The sequence below is a fragment of the Peromyscus californicus genome, unplaced genomic scaffold (assembly GCF_007827085.1).
Source record: "Peromyscus californicus insignis strain IS unplaced genomic scaffold, ASM782708v3 Scaffold_8__1_contigs__length_139910024, whole genome shotgun sequence".
Taxonomy (NCBI): domain Eukaryota; kingdom Metazoa; phylum Chordata; class Mammalia; order Rodentia; family Cricetidae; genus Peromyscus; species Peromyscus californicus.
In genome coordinates, this window is record NW_026294606.1 from 83,884,201 (window position 1) to 83,897,757 (window position 13,557).

General features: G+C 49.5%; 1 protein-coding gene across 2 annotated transcripts in view; it reads right to left on the bottom strand.

The window, feature by feature from the left end:
* Slc35f3 (solute carrier family 35 member F3) overlaps positions 1 to 13,557 on the bottom strand; it is a 250,873-nt gene that overhangs the window by 90,941 nt on the left and 146,375 nt on the right. Inside the window, exon 1 of one of the 2 annotated variants that reach the window (XM_052728988.1) lies at positions 2,259 to 2,575. The exons of the other annotated variant lie outside the window; for it this stretch is intronic. Coding sequence (XP_052584948.1) covers positions 2,259 to 2,334 — 76 coding nt within the window. The 5' untranslated portion in view covers positions 2,335 to 2,575. Of the gene's footprint in view, positions 1 to 2,258; positions 2,576 to 13,557 lie in introns of those variants that run through there. 2 annotated transcript variants of the gene reach the window in all.

The following is a 13,557-nucleotide window of genomic DNA, read 5'->3' on the forward strand; positions in this document are numbered from 1 at the left end:
GATTAGCATCCCCCCCCCCGACACACATGCGTACACAGACACACACACACACACACACACACACACACACACACAGCCCCTACTGTGTATGATGGGCAAGTGCTAGGTATTGCCTTTTTTTTTTTTTTTTTTTTTTTTTTGGTTTTTCGAGACAGGGTTTCTCTGTGTAGCTTTGCGCCTTTCCTGGAACTCACTTGGTAGCCCAGGCTGGCCTCGAACTCACAGAGATCCGCCTGGCTCTGCCTCCCGAGTGCTGGGATTAAAGGCGTGCGCCACCACCGCCCGGCCTAGGTATTGCCTTTTGCCTTTGTTGAATTTCCTTCCTCATCAGTCTGCCGAGACAGGCTTTACAGTTGAAGGAACCGAGGTTCAGGGTTCATGATCCATACAAGCCACACTGTACAGGGGCAGAGTCATCCTCCACCTGTCCAGGTCTTAATTCTCTAACTTAGCAATGGACCACAGGCACGCATATGGAGATGGCCATGATAAAGTGGCTGCCATGACAGCGTGAAAGGAAGACTTGAGTTTACCAAGGTAATGGGAGAGGGCTATCAGTTTCATTCCCCAAGGCAACCTCCAGACTTGGCCTTGGCGAGCCCTCCCCCCATGGCTGCTGCGTCGCTTCAATGCACTTCTGAGGCTACCACACTCAGCTCAGAGAGCCCCCTCACTGACAGTGAGTTCAGGGTTGCCCTCCCTGAAGCTGACTCGGGGTGCTGCGGGATTGCCTGCTGCTGCCCTGGAGAACCAACCTGCCTCTCTAGCGGATGGAAGTGCTGGACTTCTGTGGAGGAGCTCCTGAGTGTCTACTCCAGCTTCTGGGTCCCCTCTTCATCCACATGTGCTTGGGAGGAGGCCCAGAACACTATCATCCCCAGGAGAGGAACTTCTGCTAATTTCTGGTGCAGATAATCAGGACCCAGCCTTTCTTGAGACTAGGATGATGAGGGAGGAGACAGTCACAGAGAGAGAAAAAGCAAAGAGGAACAGGGACCTGCAGGTCACTGCAAACTGCCATTCTGAAAAAAAAAAAAGGATGACTTTGGGGTCCCACAGTTTGGGAATGCCCTCTTACATCACCATGCAGCAGCTGTAGGTCTTGGACCAGTCTGCTACCCTTCTGGTCCTCATGGTTCTCATCTGGAGGTAACAGGATGAATACAATGTGAAGCGGGGAACACACCTACCCACCTCTGTCCGGCCTCTACTGGTCATCAGGCTTATTCCAACAAGAAACGAACAGGTGGATGCAGGGACCTCACAGACCCATAGAAGGCCTAACTCAGGGTGTGGGCATAAACCAGTCTTTGAAACCATGCCTACCCTAGTCAGCAAAGACTTGGATGGAGGCTCTTGGGCCATAGAGGGGTGCTCCTTTCTACTCCTGGCCAGACTGGTTAACTACCCAGAGTTCCTCCTTCTGCGGCTGCCTCCCGGGGGAGGAGTTGAAAGCTAAGAAGGACCCTCTCTGTTGGAAAGCGAGGTCCTCTTTCAGGCCAGCAGAATGACAGCTGTGTCTGAGTAACTCACAGCCCTCCTCCGTGGCCCCCTCTCTCTCACATCCCCCGACTGGGGGTGGTTCCGTGCTGAAGAAAAGACAGGCAGTGCAGGAACACTTTCTGGGGGCCTCTAGGAGCCCCTCTCAACCCTATCAGGCCTGGATAAGAACATTTTTCCAGGCTGGTGCGGGGATTCCCCTCACCTGCCACTCTCTGCCCATCTGCAATTAGCCAGACAGGTCCCGTCTCCTCTAGCTTCCAGTATCAGTGGGCCTCACCTCTGGGCTCCTGGGGTGGGGTGCTAGAGGGATGCTCCTCACCCAGGCCACCCACTCGTGTGTGTGTGTGTGTGTGTGTGAGAGAGAGAGAGAGAGAGAGAGAGAGAGAGAGAGAGAGAGAGAGAGAGAGAGAGAGAGAGAGAGAGAGAGAGAGAGAGAGAGAGAGGCGAGCTCACTGGTTAGCACTTGCCTCCCTTCTGCCCTGCGGGCACAAGCTTGGGGACAGTCAGAAAAAGCACCCAAGGGAGCAGAGCCACCAGGTGCACCGCGCTGTCTGAGCCTGGGTGCAAAGAGCATGTCACCCCGGCAGGAGCTCCAGACAGCTGGAGCCTCCAGGTTCCCACTGGCGGCGACGCGCTGCACTGCGGACAGCGTCCCGGAGCTGCCACCCCCGCCCCGCTAGCAGCCAGGTATCCCTCCGGATCAGGGACAGATGCGTCAGGCCCGGCCACCCCAACGCCACGCGGCCGCGCGTTACCTTCCACTTTGGTGAGGGTCAGGACCGGACTGTTGCAGGCGCTGAGCGGGGCCACCCGGGCCGAGTGCTTCTTCATGGTGAGCCGGCCGCCAGCAGGAGCGCAGCCGCCGATCGCCTACATCCTGGGGCCGGGCGGCGCGCCTCGCCAGGCCCGCGGCCTCCTGCTGGCCCTCGCCTCCGGGTCCCCCGGGCTGCAGCCCGCTCCTCTTGCCGCGACTCACTGCGGTGGCCGCCCCGCCGCGCACATCCTCCTGGCCGCGCAGCCAGCACTCCACACACGCGCGCACAGCCTCCTACTCCCGGCTCGCTGCAAACTCCAACGTCACGTACAAGTGCACTCCCCACGCCCACCCGGCCGGCTCACCTGCTCCGCCCCCGCCCCGGGACGCCCGGCCCTGCCGCCCACGGTCGCTCCCTCGCTCCCAGCCGTGTCCTGACTGTGGCCTCAGGCCTCTTCCTCTTTCTCCACGAGTCCTTTCACCGGGCCAGCGAATCTGGGCTAGACCCTCGGCAGTAAAACCCTTGGGTTGCACCAGTTTAATGATGCAGGTAGTTGACTCTGCCTGAGCCATGCCGGAGGGGACCTGAATTGTTTCACAGAGAGTGAAGGTGGAGGTGGGGTGGAGGCTCCCCACAGCTTGCACTCCCTTCTGGAGGGCTAGAAGATTATTTACTCTGCCCCCGAGGACAGCTCTATTCAGGGAAGAAAATTCTAAGTCCATAGAAGAAAGCAAAAGCTGGAGGGCTGGAGAGGTTTAGCATCTAAGAGCACTTGCTGGTCTTACCACCCCCATCCCTCCCCCTACTCATAGAGGTGGCTCACAACCGCCTGTAAACACCAGTTTCAGGGGACCTGACGCCCTCTTCTGGCCTCTGCCTACACCTGCACGCACATGATGAATATACAGCCAGTCTCTCTATATACAAAATTTTGAAAGAAAAGGCTTGAGAGACCAAACTCCTGGAGAACACAAAGGAAGTTCTAGGTACTGCTACACTGGTTTCACTGTGCCCACACCTAGAGACTACAAGTGTCTGGCTAACAGTGAATGTTAAAAGCAGTGAGAGGCACCCCGAGAGTGGCCACTCAGTCCTGAGTGATGTTTCTTGGCTACTATTAAACCCTCACCGGGCATCATCAAGGTTGCCCTGGCAACCTCCTTGCTGGTGAACTCACAGCCCCTAAACTCCAAGCCTTCTGTTCTATCTTCCGGGCTCTCATTCACTCATGCCCAAACCCCAGGGCTTGTCCCTCGCTCTACCTGGAATCTGACTCGAGGCGGATTTTCTGGTTATTGATTGCCAGAGTTTCTGAGCCTGTCTCAGCATTGATATTGCACTGCATGACGTCATTACAATCTCCACAATGGTCATGGGCATTCTGATACAGGCGGAGCGTGGTACCACCACAACAAAATTTGCTTAGAGCAGCCCCTTTCAGATGTGTCTGGTGCCGTCCACCTGCATATGCCCAGGTGTCCAGAGGAAGCAGCTTCGAGAAGTAGCTTCTCTTGACCCAGCCTCCTGAACAGCCAGGAGAGGATCTACACAGGGTTGCTCTCTCATCTCTGCGGGAAAGAAGAGATTCCCGGGTCCCTGCAGAGCCCTCTAGTGGTAGCCTCTGCATCCTACACCTCCTCCAGGGGAACTTGTCCCACCCAAGACCACTACAGGTGATGATGCAGAGCCATCTCCTTCTTCAGACACAAGCTTAGGGGTCCAATTATTTGTCGTAGGCTGTACAGTGATGATATACATCAAGACACATTGGATGAAGTGAAGGCCAAGCCATATCCTTAACCAGGCTCTCAGCTCAGGGGTGTCCTCACGCCCATGTTGTCTGAATGCAACCTATGGGGAGATTTTTCAGGACAAAGTTACAGTTCTGAGAGCCACAGGCCTAGTCTTGCTCAAATGCAGTAATATGCACGTATCTGTGTTCCATCCGCAGGGCTGAAGTGAGACTTAGGCTTCCCGAATACTATCAAAGCGTGGGGAAATGTCTTAAAGAGAGCCAACCGCTTGGGTTCAGCTGCAACTTTGCCAACAGGAAGTGGTCAGTCACCCTGAGCCACCATTTCTGTCGCTCTGGCCTAGATTCTACTCTTGGAACGAGAAGGTCAGACTCCATCACCAGGCTCTACCCTTCCACGTGTCTGCGTTTGTGTGGCAGGTTTTTGCACGTGTATGCACACAATTGAGACTGAGATTAGAAGACTCACCTATTGCTCCCCAAGGACCACCTGTTGTGTTTGCTTAAGGTAGGGTCTCTCACTGGTCTGAAACTGGACAAGTAGGTCAGGCTGGCCCCAAGGATTAAAACACAAGTCACCACCTCCAGCTTTTAAAGTGTGGGTTCTGGGGACTGAACACTGGTCCTTAGATTTGCAAAGCAAGTACTTTACAGAATGAGCCATCTCCGCATCCTCAACTGTATTTCTTCCTCTCTGAAGATAAGCTCAGGTTTCCTGGAGCTGAGGATGGGAACAGGGCGATGTGCATGCTAGGCCTTTTATCTCCTGGCATGTCTGCTAGGTTTGGATTGTGAAACTGTATCAGAGCTAAAAGAAAGTTTCTAAAACTATAGATACAATAACATGCCTTATGAAATTTGGGGTGTATGGAATCACCATAGATCTCGGAATGCTGCCCTTCGGCACATGTCCAGTGACAGCAGACTCTTTCTGCAGACAGCTGTCTCGCTGTTTTTGTGTTTATATAGTTAGAAATGCATTTTACACTTAGCAGAAATGTACACTAGTCACTGGAGAGATTGTCCACTGGTTAAGAGCACGGCTTTTCCAGAGGACCCAGGTTTTATTCCCAGCACCTATATGGAGGCTCATCACCATCTGTAACTCCAGTTCCAGGGAATCAGACTCTCTCTTCAAGACTTTGAGAGCACCAGACATATGATGGCACAGACATTCATGAAGGCAAAACACGTATACACATAAAATAAGTAAATTAACAACAACAGTAAAGCTGCACATTATCCAGGCATGGTGGCATGCAGAAGCTGGGGCAGTAGGACCACAAGGTCAAGTCCTTTCTGAGCTACAGAGTGACTTCAAGGCCAGCCTGGGCAACTTAGTGATACACTGTCCCCAAATGAAACTAAAAGGAGGCCTGTGACATCGCTCCGTGATGGAGGGCTTGCCCAGCAAGTCTGGGTCTCTGGGTTCAATGCCTACATACAGAAAATAATTATACACTAAAAAGGATGAGTTTGGACCATCTGTGAGCCACGTATTATGCTAAAAATTGGGGGAAATGCATTAGATAACATAACCTTTACACATAAATGTGTATGCCCGTAAATGAGGCACATAGATAGAGATGCATTTAGCTGTATATACAGTATGTGTATGTGTACAAACACAAATGTATAATTAAAGTATTATCTTCATCACATGGGAATATTCCAGTATAGGATGGCCATTCTCTATCTGCTTGTTGTACAAACAAATGCTTATTATGATTAATTAATTAATTTTATTGTGTGTGTGTGTGTGTGTGTGTGTGTGTGTGTGTGTGTGTGTGTGTGTGAACATTGGCACACATACGTCATAGTGTTTGTGTGGTGGAAGTTGGAAGACAATCTCCAGTGTCAGCCCTCACATTCTGTCTTGGCTTCTGGCTTTTTTTTTTTTTGGCTCTGTACATCAGGTGAGCCAACAGAGAGCTTCTCGATGTTCTTCTGATTCTGCCTCTCGTTTCCCCGTAGGGGCACTGGGACTACAGGCATTCAAGCTACATGGCCAGCTCTTCTGTGAGTTCTGGGGATTTGAACTCAGGTACTCATGCTTGCACAGCAAATGCTTTACCCACTGAGCCATCTTCCCATTGTGTGTTTGTCCTTATTATTGTCTACTTATTGTCTACAGCAGGTCCTGTAAAGCCTTTTATTTAGTGTGCTGAAAATTTAAAAATTTTAAATGCAGGAAGGTTTTCAGGAGTGGGAAGGCAGGCAGACTACTTCAATTAATTCACTGTGAAACATCAACACTGTCCTTCACAGAATTAAATAGTTAAGAATAACAAATTATTTTTGTGGTTACCAGTACTTAAAAAGAATCACTTAAAGAGGCTCCAGGAAGCAGATGAACCAGAGTGCAGTCCGTGGAAGCTTTCAGGGTGGAGCCTGCATTGGCCTGTCCAGCAGGGAAGAGGGCTCGACTCTGGTTGAGAAACTCAGGTCAGCACGGGGCAGTTGCTCCCTCCAGGGGTCAGAATGTGGAAGTCCCTTGCAGTCTGGTCCAAGGTCAAGGGAATCTGAGCCACCTGAGTGAGAACTGGGTGCCCCTCCCCACTACCCTATGGCCCTTTCTTTTCTCAGGAGCAACCAACTGGCTCATCTTTCTCTAGGATGAGGGTATATAAAGATGTGGTCACTGGATGCCACTGCTGGACTTCCAGCTCTATCCCTCCATCCTCCAAACCAGCCCCAGCCACCCCATGTGAGATAATACCTCACCCTAGTGCTGAGCTGAAGCCTAGAGCTAGGGTCAGACTGAACACAAGCAGAGAGAGGTTGGAGCAGGGTACCTGCTTGCTTTGTGACTCCTTGTCAGGGCCCCATTCCATGTGCCCAGGGGTGGCATCAGGTGGTGGCCTTCTGGAGGGCAGAGCCAGGCATGTGAGAGCTGAGCGGAGGGAGCTGTCTGGAAGCTGGGCCTGGTAGCACAAATCTGTAACTCTCTGCTACTCAGGAGGTTGAAGTGATGATCCTAAGTTCAAGACAAGCTTGGGTTGTGTAGGGAGAGTCAAAATATTTAAGGCCTATAGGACAACGGTGGAGTGCTTGCTCAGCATGCAATGGCTGGGAGCAAAACATTTGTGTTTCCTGGGATTGGCACCTGGGGAGACAGGACTCCCTTCCCTAGAACCTGTAGAAATCTGTCTGGTGGCCATCATGAAGAGTGGATGTGCAGAGACTGACACATTGTTTTACATACAGCAGGTCCTGGAGATATGGCATATCCTTCCCTCATAGAGAAAGGAAAACAGGATCTCCCACAAAGTCCTTCCAGCAGTGTGGATCAGTTCAGAAAAGAGTGCTCTTATCAGTCGGACTCCTGGGCATAGACCTCAGTTTTGTTCTTAGCCCTCTCACCTTAAGAAAACCCATTAAAGGGAGGCATGGATGTAGCGTGCTTGTAACACTTAGACCCGGCACCCACAGGCATTGTTTTCATTTTCTCCTGCTGGGCATGGCACGGGGAGGCAATCTTCTGTCCTATCCTGTGTCTTACACAGTATGTGGCTTCTGTAGTAGTTGTTCTGTGGAAGCAGAAAGAAAGGAAAAAGGAGAGACAGGAGGGAAAGGGGGAAGGAGGAAGGGAGAGGGGGAAGGGAGAGAAAGAGAGAAGGAAGAGGAAGACAGAAGTGAGGAGGGAAAGAGGCAGGCAGGGAGGGAGGGAGGGTGTTCTTGCAACTCCAAATTCTAGAATTTTCTGGAATTGTCTGCTCCCGTCTTTTGAGCTGTTATTTCCTGCCTGCATGGGGCATGGCTGGGGAAAGCACACAGGAGGACTTTCTCCAACTTCACCCTCAGCTTCTTCCTGCCTTGACCTCAGGGAAGTGTGTTAGAAGACCAAGGCCCCCTCAAGGTGAGGAGGGAGATATGATTCCGTTTAGTTCAGAAATAGCTGCTGCCCGTGTCCGGGTGACTCATCGACCACAGCTGGCCTGGACTCAGATTCCTCGGCTGCCGCCTCTGTGCAGGCTGTAGAATACTGACCTACATCTGATCCTTGGCCACCCAGGGCCCACCCTTCTGCTGGTGTTGGCTTCCAAGGGTGAATCAAGGGGACCCAACTAGAATTAGCCTCAACTTAAGCAAAAGGAAGGTATCTGGGAGCTGAAAGACAGTGCTCCTACTGCACCCCATTTCCCCAAGTGAGGAGCTGCCTAGAACCTTCCACAAGAACTCTGGGGCTCAAAGTTAGACATGTGGAGTCTCAGAAGGGCTGACTTCTGGGGTCTGGCATATATGTTGCCCCCCTGAAAGCAGAGGCCATCTTCCAGAGTCACCTACCTCTGGGCTGTCAACTCTAAAGCAGGACCCTTGCTCCGACCTTTGAACAATCATCTCAGAACAGGGGAGTGTGTGCAGTCACAGAAAGGTGGAAATGGGACTTGAGAGGGGCCCTGCAGAGCATGTCTAGAGATAGGTGCAGTGAGGATTAGCTGAGACGCTCAGGGACAGGCCTCAGAAACCCATGATGTTCTTTGTAGTTCCCACAGAGCTCTGCAGAGTGAGATCCCAGTTGGTTTGAATGAAGTGGTCACCCCACTCTGCACATGGTCCCTCATATCCCAGATGGACTCTTTCCAGCCTTAGGTCATGGTTCCCCTCCATGACTCCGTGCTTAGGTTAGTAAGTCAAGGAAAGGGCCAAACCTACTCAATGCCTGAACCAGCTCTGTCACAGCAGCCATCCTAAGAATACCAGATGACTCCAGGACCATGGACACTGGGAATCGTTTCCCACCTGTGACAGAGCCCTGGTGTGGGGGTTGCAAAGAGACAAAATACAACATACAATAATACCAACTGTCCACAAGCCCCATTCCCTGGCTAAATAGCACCTATGGGTGTGGTGCTCTTCTTCCTATCCCCGTGAACATTCTTATTTTAGCTCATAATTCATTGTGGGGAAGTCAAGGTGACAGGAAGTGGAAACAGCTAGTCACATCATATCCTCAGTCAAGGGCAAAGAGAAATGAATGTATGCATGCATGCTTGCTTGCTTGCTTGTGCTCAACTTGATCTCTTACTCTTATACAGTTTAAGGCCCCAAGCCAAGGAATGATACTGCCCATTTAATTAAGGCAATCAAGACAACCTCTCATGGACATGCCCACAGGCCACCTCAGTGTGAACAATCCCTTATTGAAACTCTCGTCCCTAGTGATTCTAGGTTGTGTCAAGCTGACCATTAAAGTCAATTATCACAGACCTACAAAGATGGCCCAGTGGTCAAGGGCTCTTACTGCTCTTCCAGAGGACCTGAGCTCAGTTCCCAGTACCCATGTCTGGCAGCTCACAATTGCCTGTAACTCTAGCTCCAGGGCTCTAATGTCCTCTTTTAGTTTCCAAGAACACGGACATGCATGTGCACATATGTATACATAGACCTACACACTTACACATAAATAATAAGCTAAATCTAAATGTAAGTTAACCATGATATCTTCTTGAAAAATTTTGAACAAAGAAATAAACTGGCCAGGTAGAGGTGGCACACACCTTTAAACCCAGCACTCAGGAGGCAGAGGCAGGCAGATTTCTGTATGTTTGAGGCCAGCCTGGTTTACAGAGCTAGTTCTAGGACAGTCATGGCTACACAAAGAAACCCTGTCTCAAAAAACCAAAAAAAAAAAATTTAAAAAAAATCATCTGACATAAATAAAGATATATTGCAAATACACTCACTTAGGTTCTGTTTGTAGTGATGAGTTGGAAACGTCAGCCAACAGGAAAATGAAAAAGAATGTGAAGAGTATTCAGAGAAAAGAATGGAGTGTGAATGACAAAATAAATTACCTAACCATAAAAATAATATTTAGGAGAAAAACATAAACTGTGTTTCGTATCCAACACGGACCCCATCATACGTAGATCACATAGTATCATTCAATACATATATGGTACATATATTGTCGGTCTATTTATCGCACACATCCAGAAAAATCCAAACCAGCAACCATTTTCATCTTTTTAATGGTTGAGTTTTCTGACGACTACAAGCAGAAACAGTGATTCACTCTCCTTCTCCTTGGGAGTGAGCCGTACGAGAAGGTCGTCTCCTTTTAGAAGTTCAGTTCCCCAGAATGGGTGGTAGCAGTCTTGATGCTCACAACAGCGTAAAGGTTCTGAAAACCTGCCTCTCTAAGATGTGCTAAGGCTAATAAGAGAAAGAGATGTCTTCAGGAGCAGTGTGTAAAACAAGGCTGAGACCGCTTTCCCTTTTTAAAATAGACAATTGCAATTGTTATATAAAAGCTTTTCAGGTCATGCTTTTAAAGACATTGCTCTCTCCATCTTCTTAGAAATACAGTTAATGTCTACTCTCATTTTCTATAGTGTGTATGTGTGTGTGTGTGTGTGTGTGTGTGTGTGTGTGTGTGTGTGTGTGTATGCGCATTCCTACATGCAGGTGCATATGCAGGTATGCACCTGTGTGTGGAGGTCTGAGGTTGACTTTGAGTGTCTTCAATTTCTCTCTACCATATTTGTTTGAGACAGAGTCTCTTTCTAAACCCAGAGTTCACTGGTTTGGCTAAGTTGACTGGCTAGCAAGCCCCAAGAATCTTCCCATCTCTGCCTTCCCAGTGCTGGGATTACAGAATTATGCTGTTACATCTGGCTTTTTGTGTGGGTGCTGGGGATGGATTTGAACTTGGGTCCTCATACTTATGAGGCAAGCAGTTTATTGACTAAGCCATCTTTCTAGGCCCAGGTCCTTTTATTTATTTATTTATTTATTTATTTATTTATTTATTTATTTATTTATTTGTCTTTCTTTCTTTCTTCTTTGTGTGTGTGTGTGTGTGTGTGTGTGTGTGTGTGTGTGTGTGTGTGTGTGTGTGTGCGTGTACTACAGTATTCCGGAGCATGCCAGTAACAGAACAGGATAATGCACAAAGTGCTTCTGAGGGCAGCATCAGTTGCCTCCTGCAGGATGAAGGAGCATCTACCCAGGGATCTTCATGGGGGACCATCCTTACAGCCTTTAGATGGAACCACTTTCCACTGGGTTAGCACAGAGAAGCAGTCTTGCCTTCCAGATGCGTCCACCTTCAATCCACCTCACTGCTACCTTCCTCCTCTTCCCTGTCCCCTCACCCCTGCTGAGCTGTCTGTTTGATTTTGCCTTGGGCTCTTGTGTGCATAAGTGGAAAAGCCACTGTGGCAGATTCTGCCCATGACAGATATGTGGGCTGTGCCCTGTGTCCTGAGCACAGGTGCTCTGGCCCCTTAGACAGGTGTGCTCTATGTCCTGTGTTTTGAACTTTGGTGCCCTGGACCCTTAGATAGATGTGTGGACTGTGTCCTGTGTCCTGAGCACAGGTGTCTTGGACCCTTAGACAGGTGTGTGGGCTGTGCCCTGAGCTCAGGTGACCTGGACCCTTAGGTGTGTGGGCTGTGTCCTGAGCACAGGTGTCTTGGACCCTTAGACAGGTGTGTGGGCTATGTTGCGTGTCCTGAACTCAGGTGCCCTGGACCCTTACACAGGTATGAGTTGTGTTCTATATCCCAAGTTCTGATGCCTTGGCTCTTTAGACATGTGTGGTCTGTGTCCTGAGCTCAGGTGCCCTGGCTCCTCAGGTCACTAGGGAACCTGACACCTAGAATTATGTGGGCTGTGGGAAGCCCCCACACCAAGACAGAGTGGGAAGCGATGAAGGGCCAGAGAAGAACCTGAGACACACACTATTTTGTCCCTTTCAGCACATCAAGTCTGGCCTTAGCTTCAGTACACTGTTAGAAACATGTTGTAGAATATTATTATTATTATTATTATTATTATTATTATTATTATTATTTTTGGTTTTTTGAGACAGAGTTTCTCTGTGTAGCTTTGCGCCTTTCCTGGATCTTGCTCTGTAGACCGGGCTGGCCTCGAACTCACAAAGATCCGCCTGCCTCTGCCTCCCAAGTGCTGGGATTAAAGGCATGCGCCACCACCGCCTGGCTAGAATATTATTTTAAGGTGTGTTACTTTTGTTTATGTTGCATTTGTTTAACTCTGTGAAGCTGTGCTACTGTGCCTGTATACAACACCTGATGGTCTAATAAAGATCTGAATGGCCAATGGCGAGGCAGGAGAAAGGATAGGTGGGGCTGGCAGGCAGAGAGAATATACAGAAGGAGAGATGGAGGAGGACATCAGGGGCCAACAACCCAGCTACACAACCAGCCATGGAGTAAGAGTAAGATTTATAGAAGTAAGAGAATGGGAAAAGCCCAGAGGCAAAAGGTAGATGGGATAATTTAAGATAAGGAAAGCTGGCTATAAACTAAGCCAAGCCAAGACTGGGCATTCATAAGTAAGAATAAGCCTCTGTGTATGATTTGGTGGCAGACCCCCTCAAAAGAGTAATAAAGCAACAACAACAGAAACACTTTGTGGACCACCCTTTGTATGAATGGGTCTTTGTGAACCCTTTAAGCTGTTAGATGCCATTTATCAACATTTACCAGGATGGACTGATTTATTTGGATTGATATGTAAAAACACAAACGGAACACCAACACTGTGGCGTAGTCTAGTATTCACCTGTGGTATTAATACAGTTACCTAGACAGGCTCTAGCTCCCAGGAGACAAGCCTCTGCCTGTGCCTATGAGGGAGTTTCTAGATTAGGTTAAACCCAAGTAGAAAGATCCAGCCTAGCTGTGGGTGGTACCAACCCATGGGCTGAGGTTCCTGGCGCCATAAGAAGGAGAAAGCGAGCTGAGCACCGTCATTCATCTCTTTCTGCTTCCTGACTGTGGACACATGTGGCCAGCCTCCTCACTCTTGGGCGGCCGTGTCTTCCCCACCACGGTGGGCCATAGCCCCTGAAGGTGCCAGAAGCCCCATTTCCCTTCTGTTGCTTGCTGCATGTTTCGTCCAGGCAGTGAGAAAACGACCTACATCACCCCTCTCTTCAACTCGGTGTTTGCCACCATCAAAAGCCCAGCTCTGTAGCACGAATCTTAAAGGGTCTTATAAATAAAATCAAACCCGAAGCCAGGTATTGGGGTGAATGCTGGAAGATCAGAGAAGCAGAATAAGCCACAGCTACCTCACCTCACCAGTCCCTCAGCTTATCCTGTTTCCTCAGACTGGAAGCCTCTGAGTCCTCATTCAGAATGAATCTCAGCTGAACTGCTGCTGGAAAGCCTAAAAGCTTAACAGGCTCTAGTTCCTGGTCCTCATGCCTTTCTGCTTCCTGCCATCACTTCCTGGGATTAAAGGCGTGAGTCACCATGCCTGGCTGTTTCCAGTGTGGCTTTGAACTCAGAGATCCAGATGGGTCTCTGCGTTAGGAATGTTAGGATTAAAGGTGTGTGTGCCCACCATTTTCTGGCCTCTATGTCTATCTAGTGGCTGTTCTGTTCTCTGACCCCAGATAAGTTTATTAGGGTGCACAATATATTGGGGAACACAATATCACCACATAGCTCTCTATATTCACATACTTTTTCTTCCTTCAACCAGCTCTCCCAGCAAAAAGAAACCAGCATGGACCCACTGTCTTAGGTTTCTGTCGCTGGGGCAGAAGCATCAGCTGTTACGAACAAG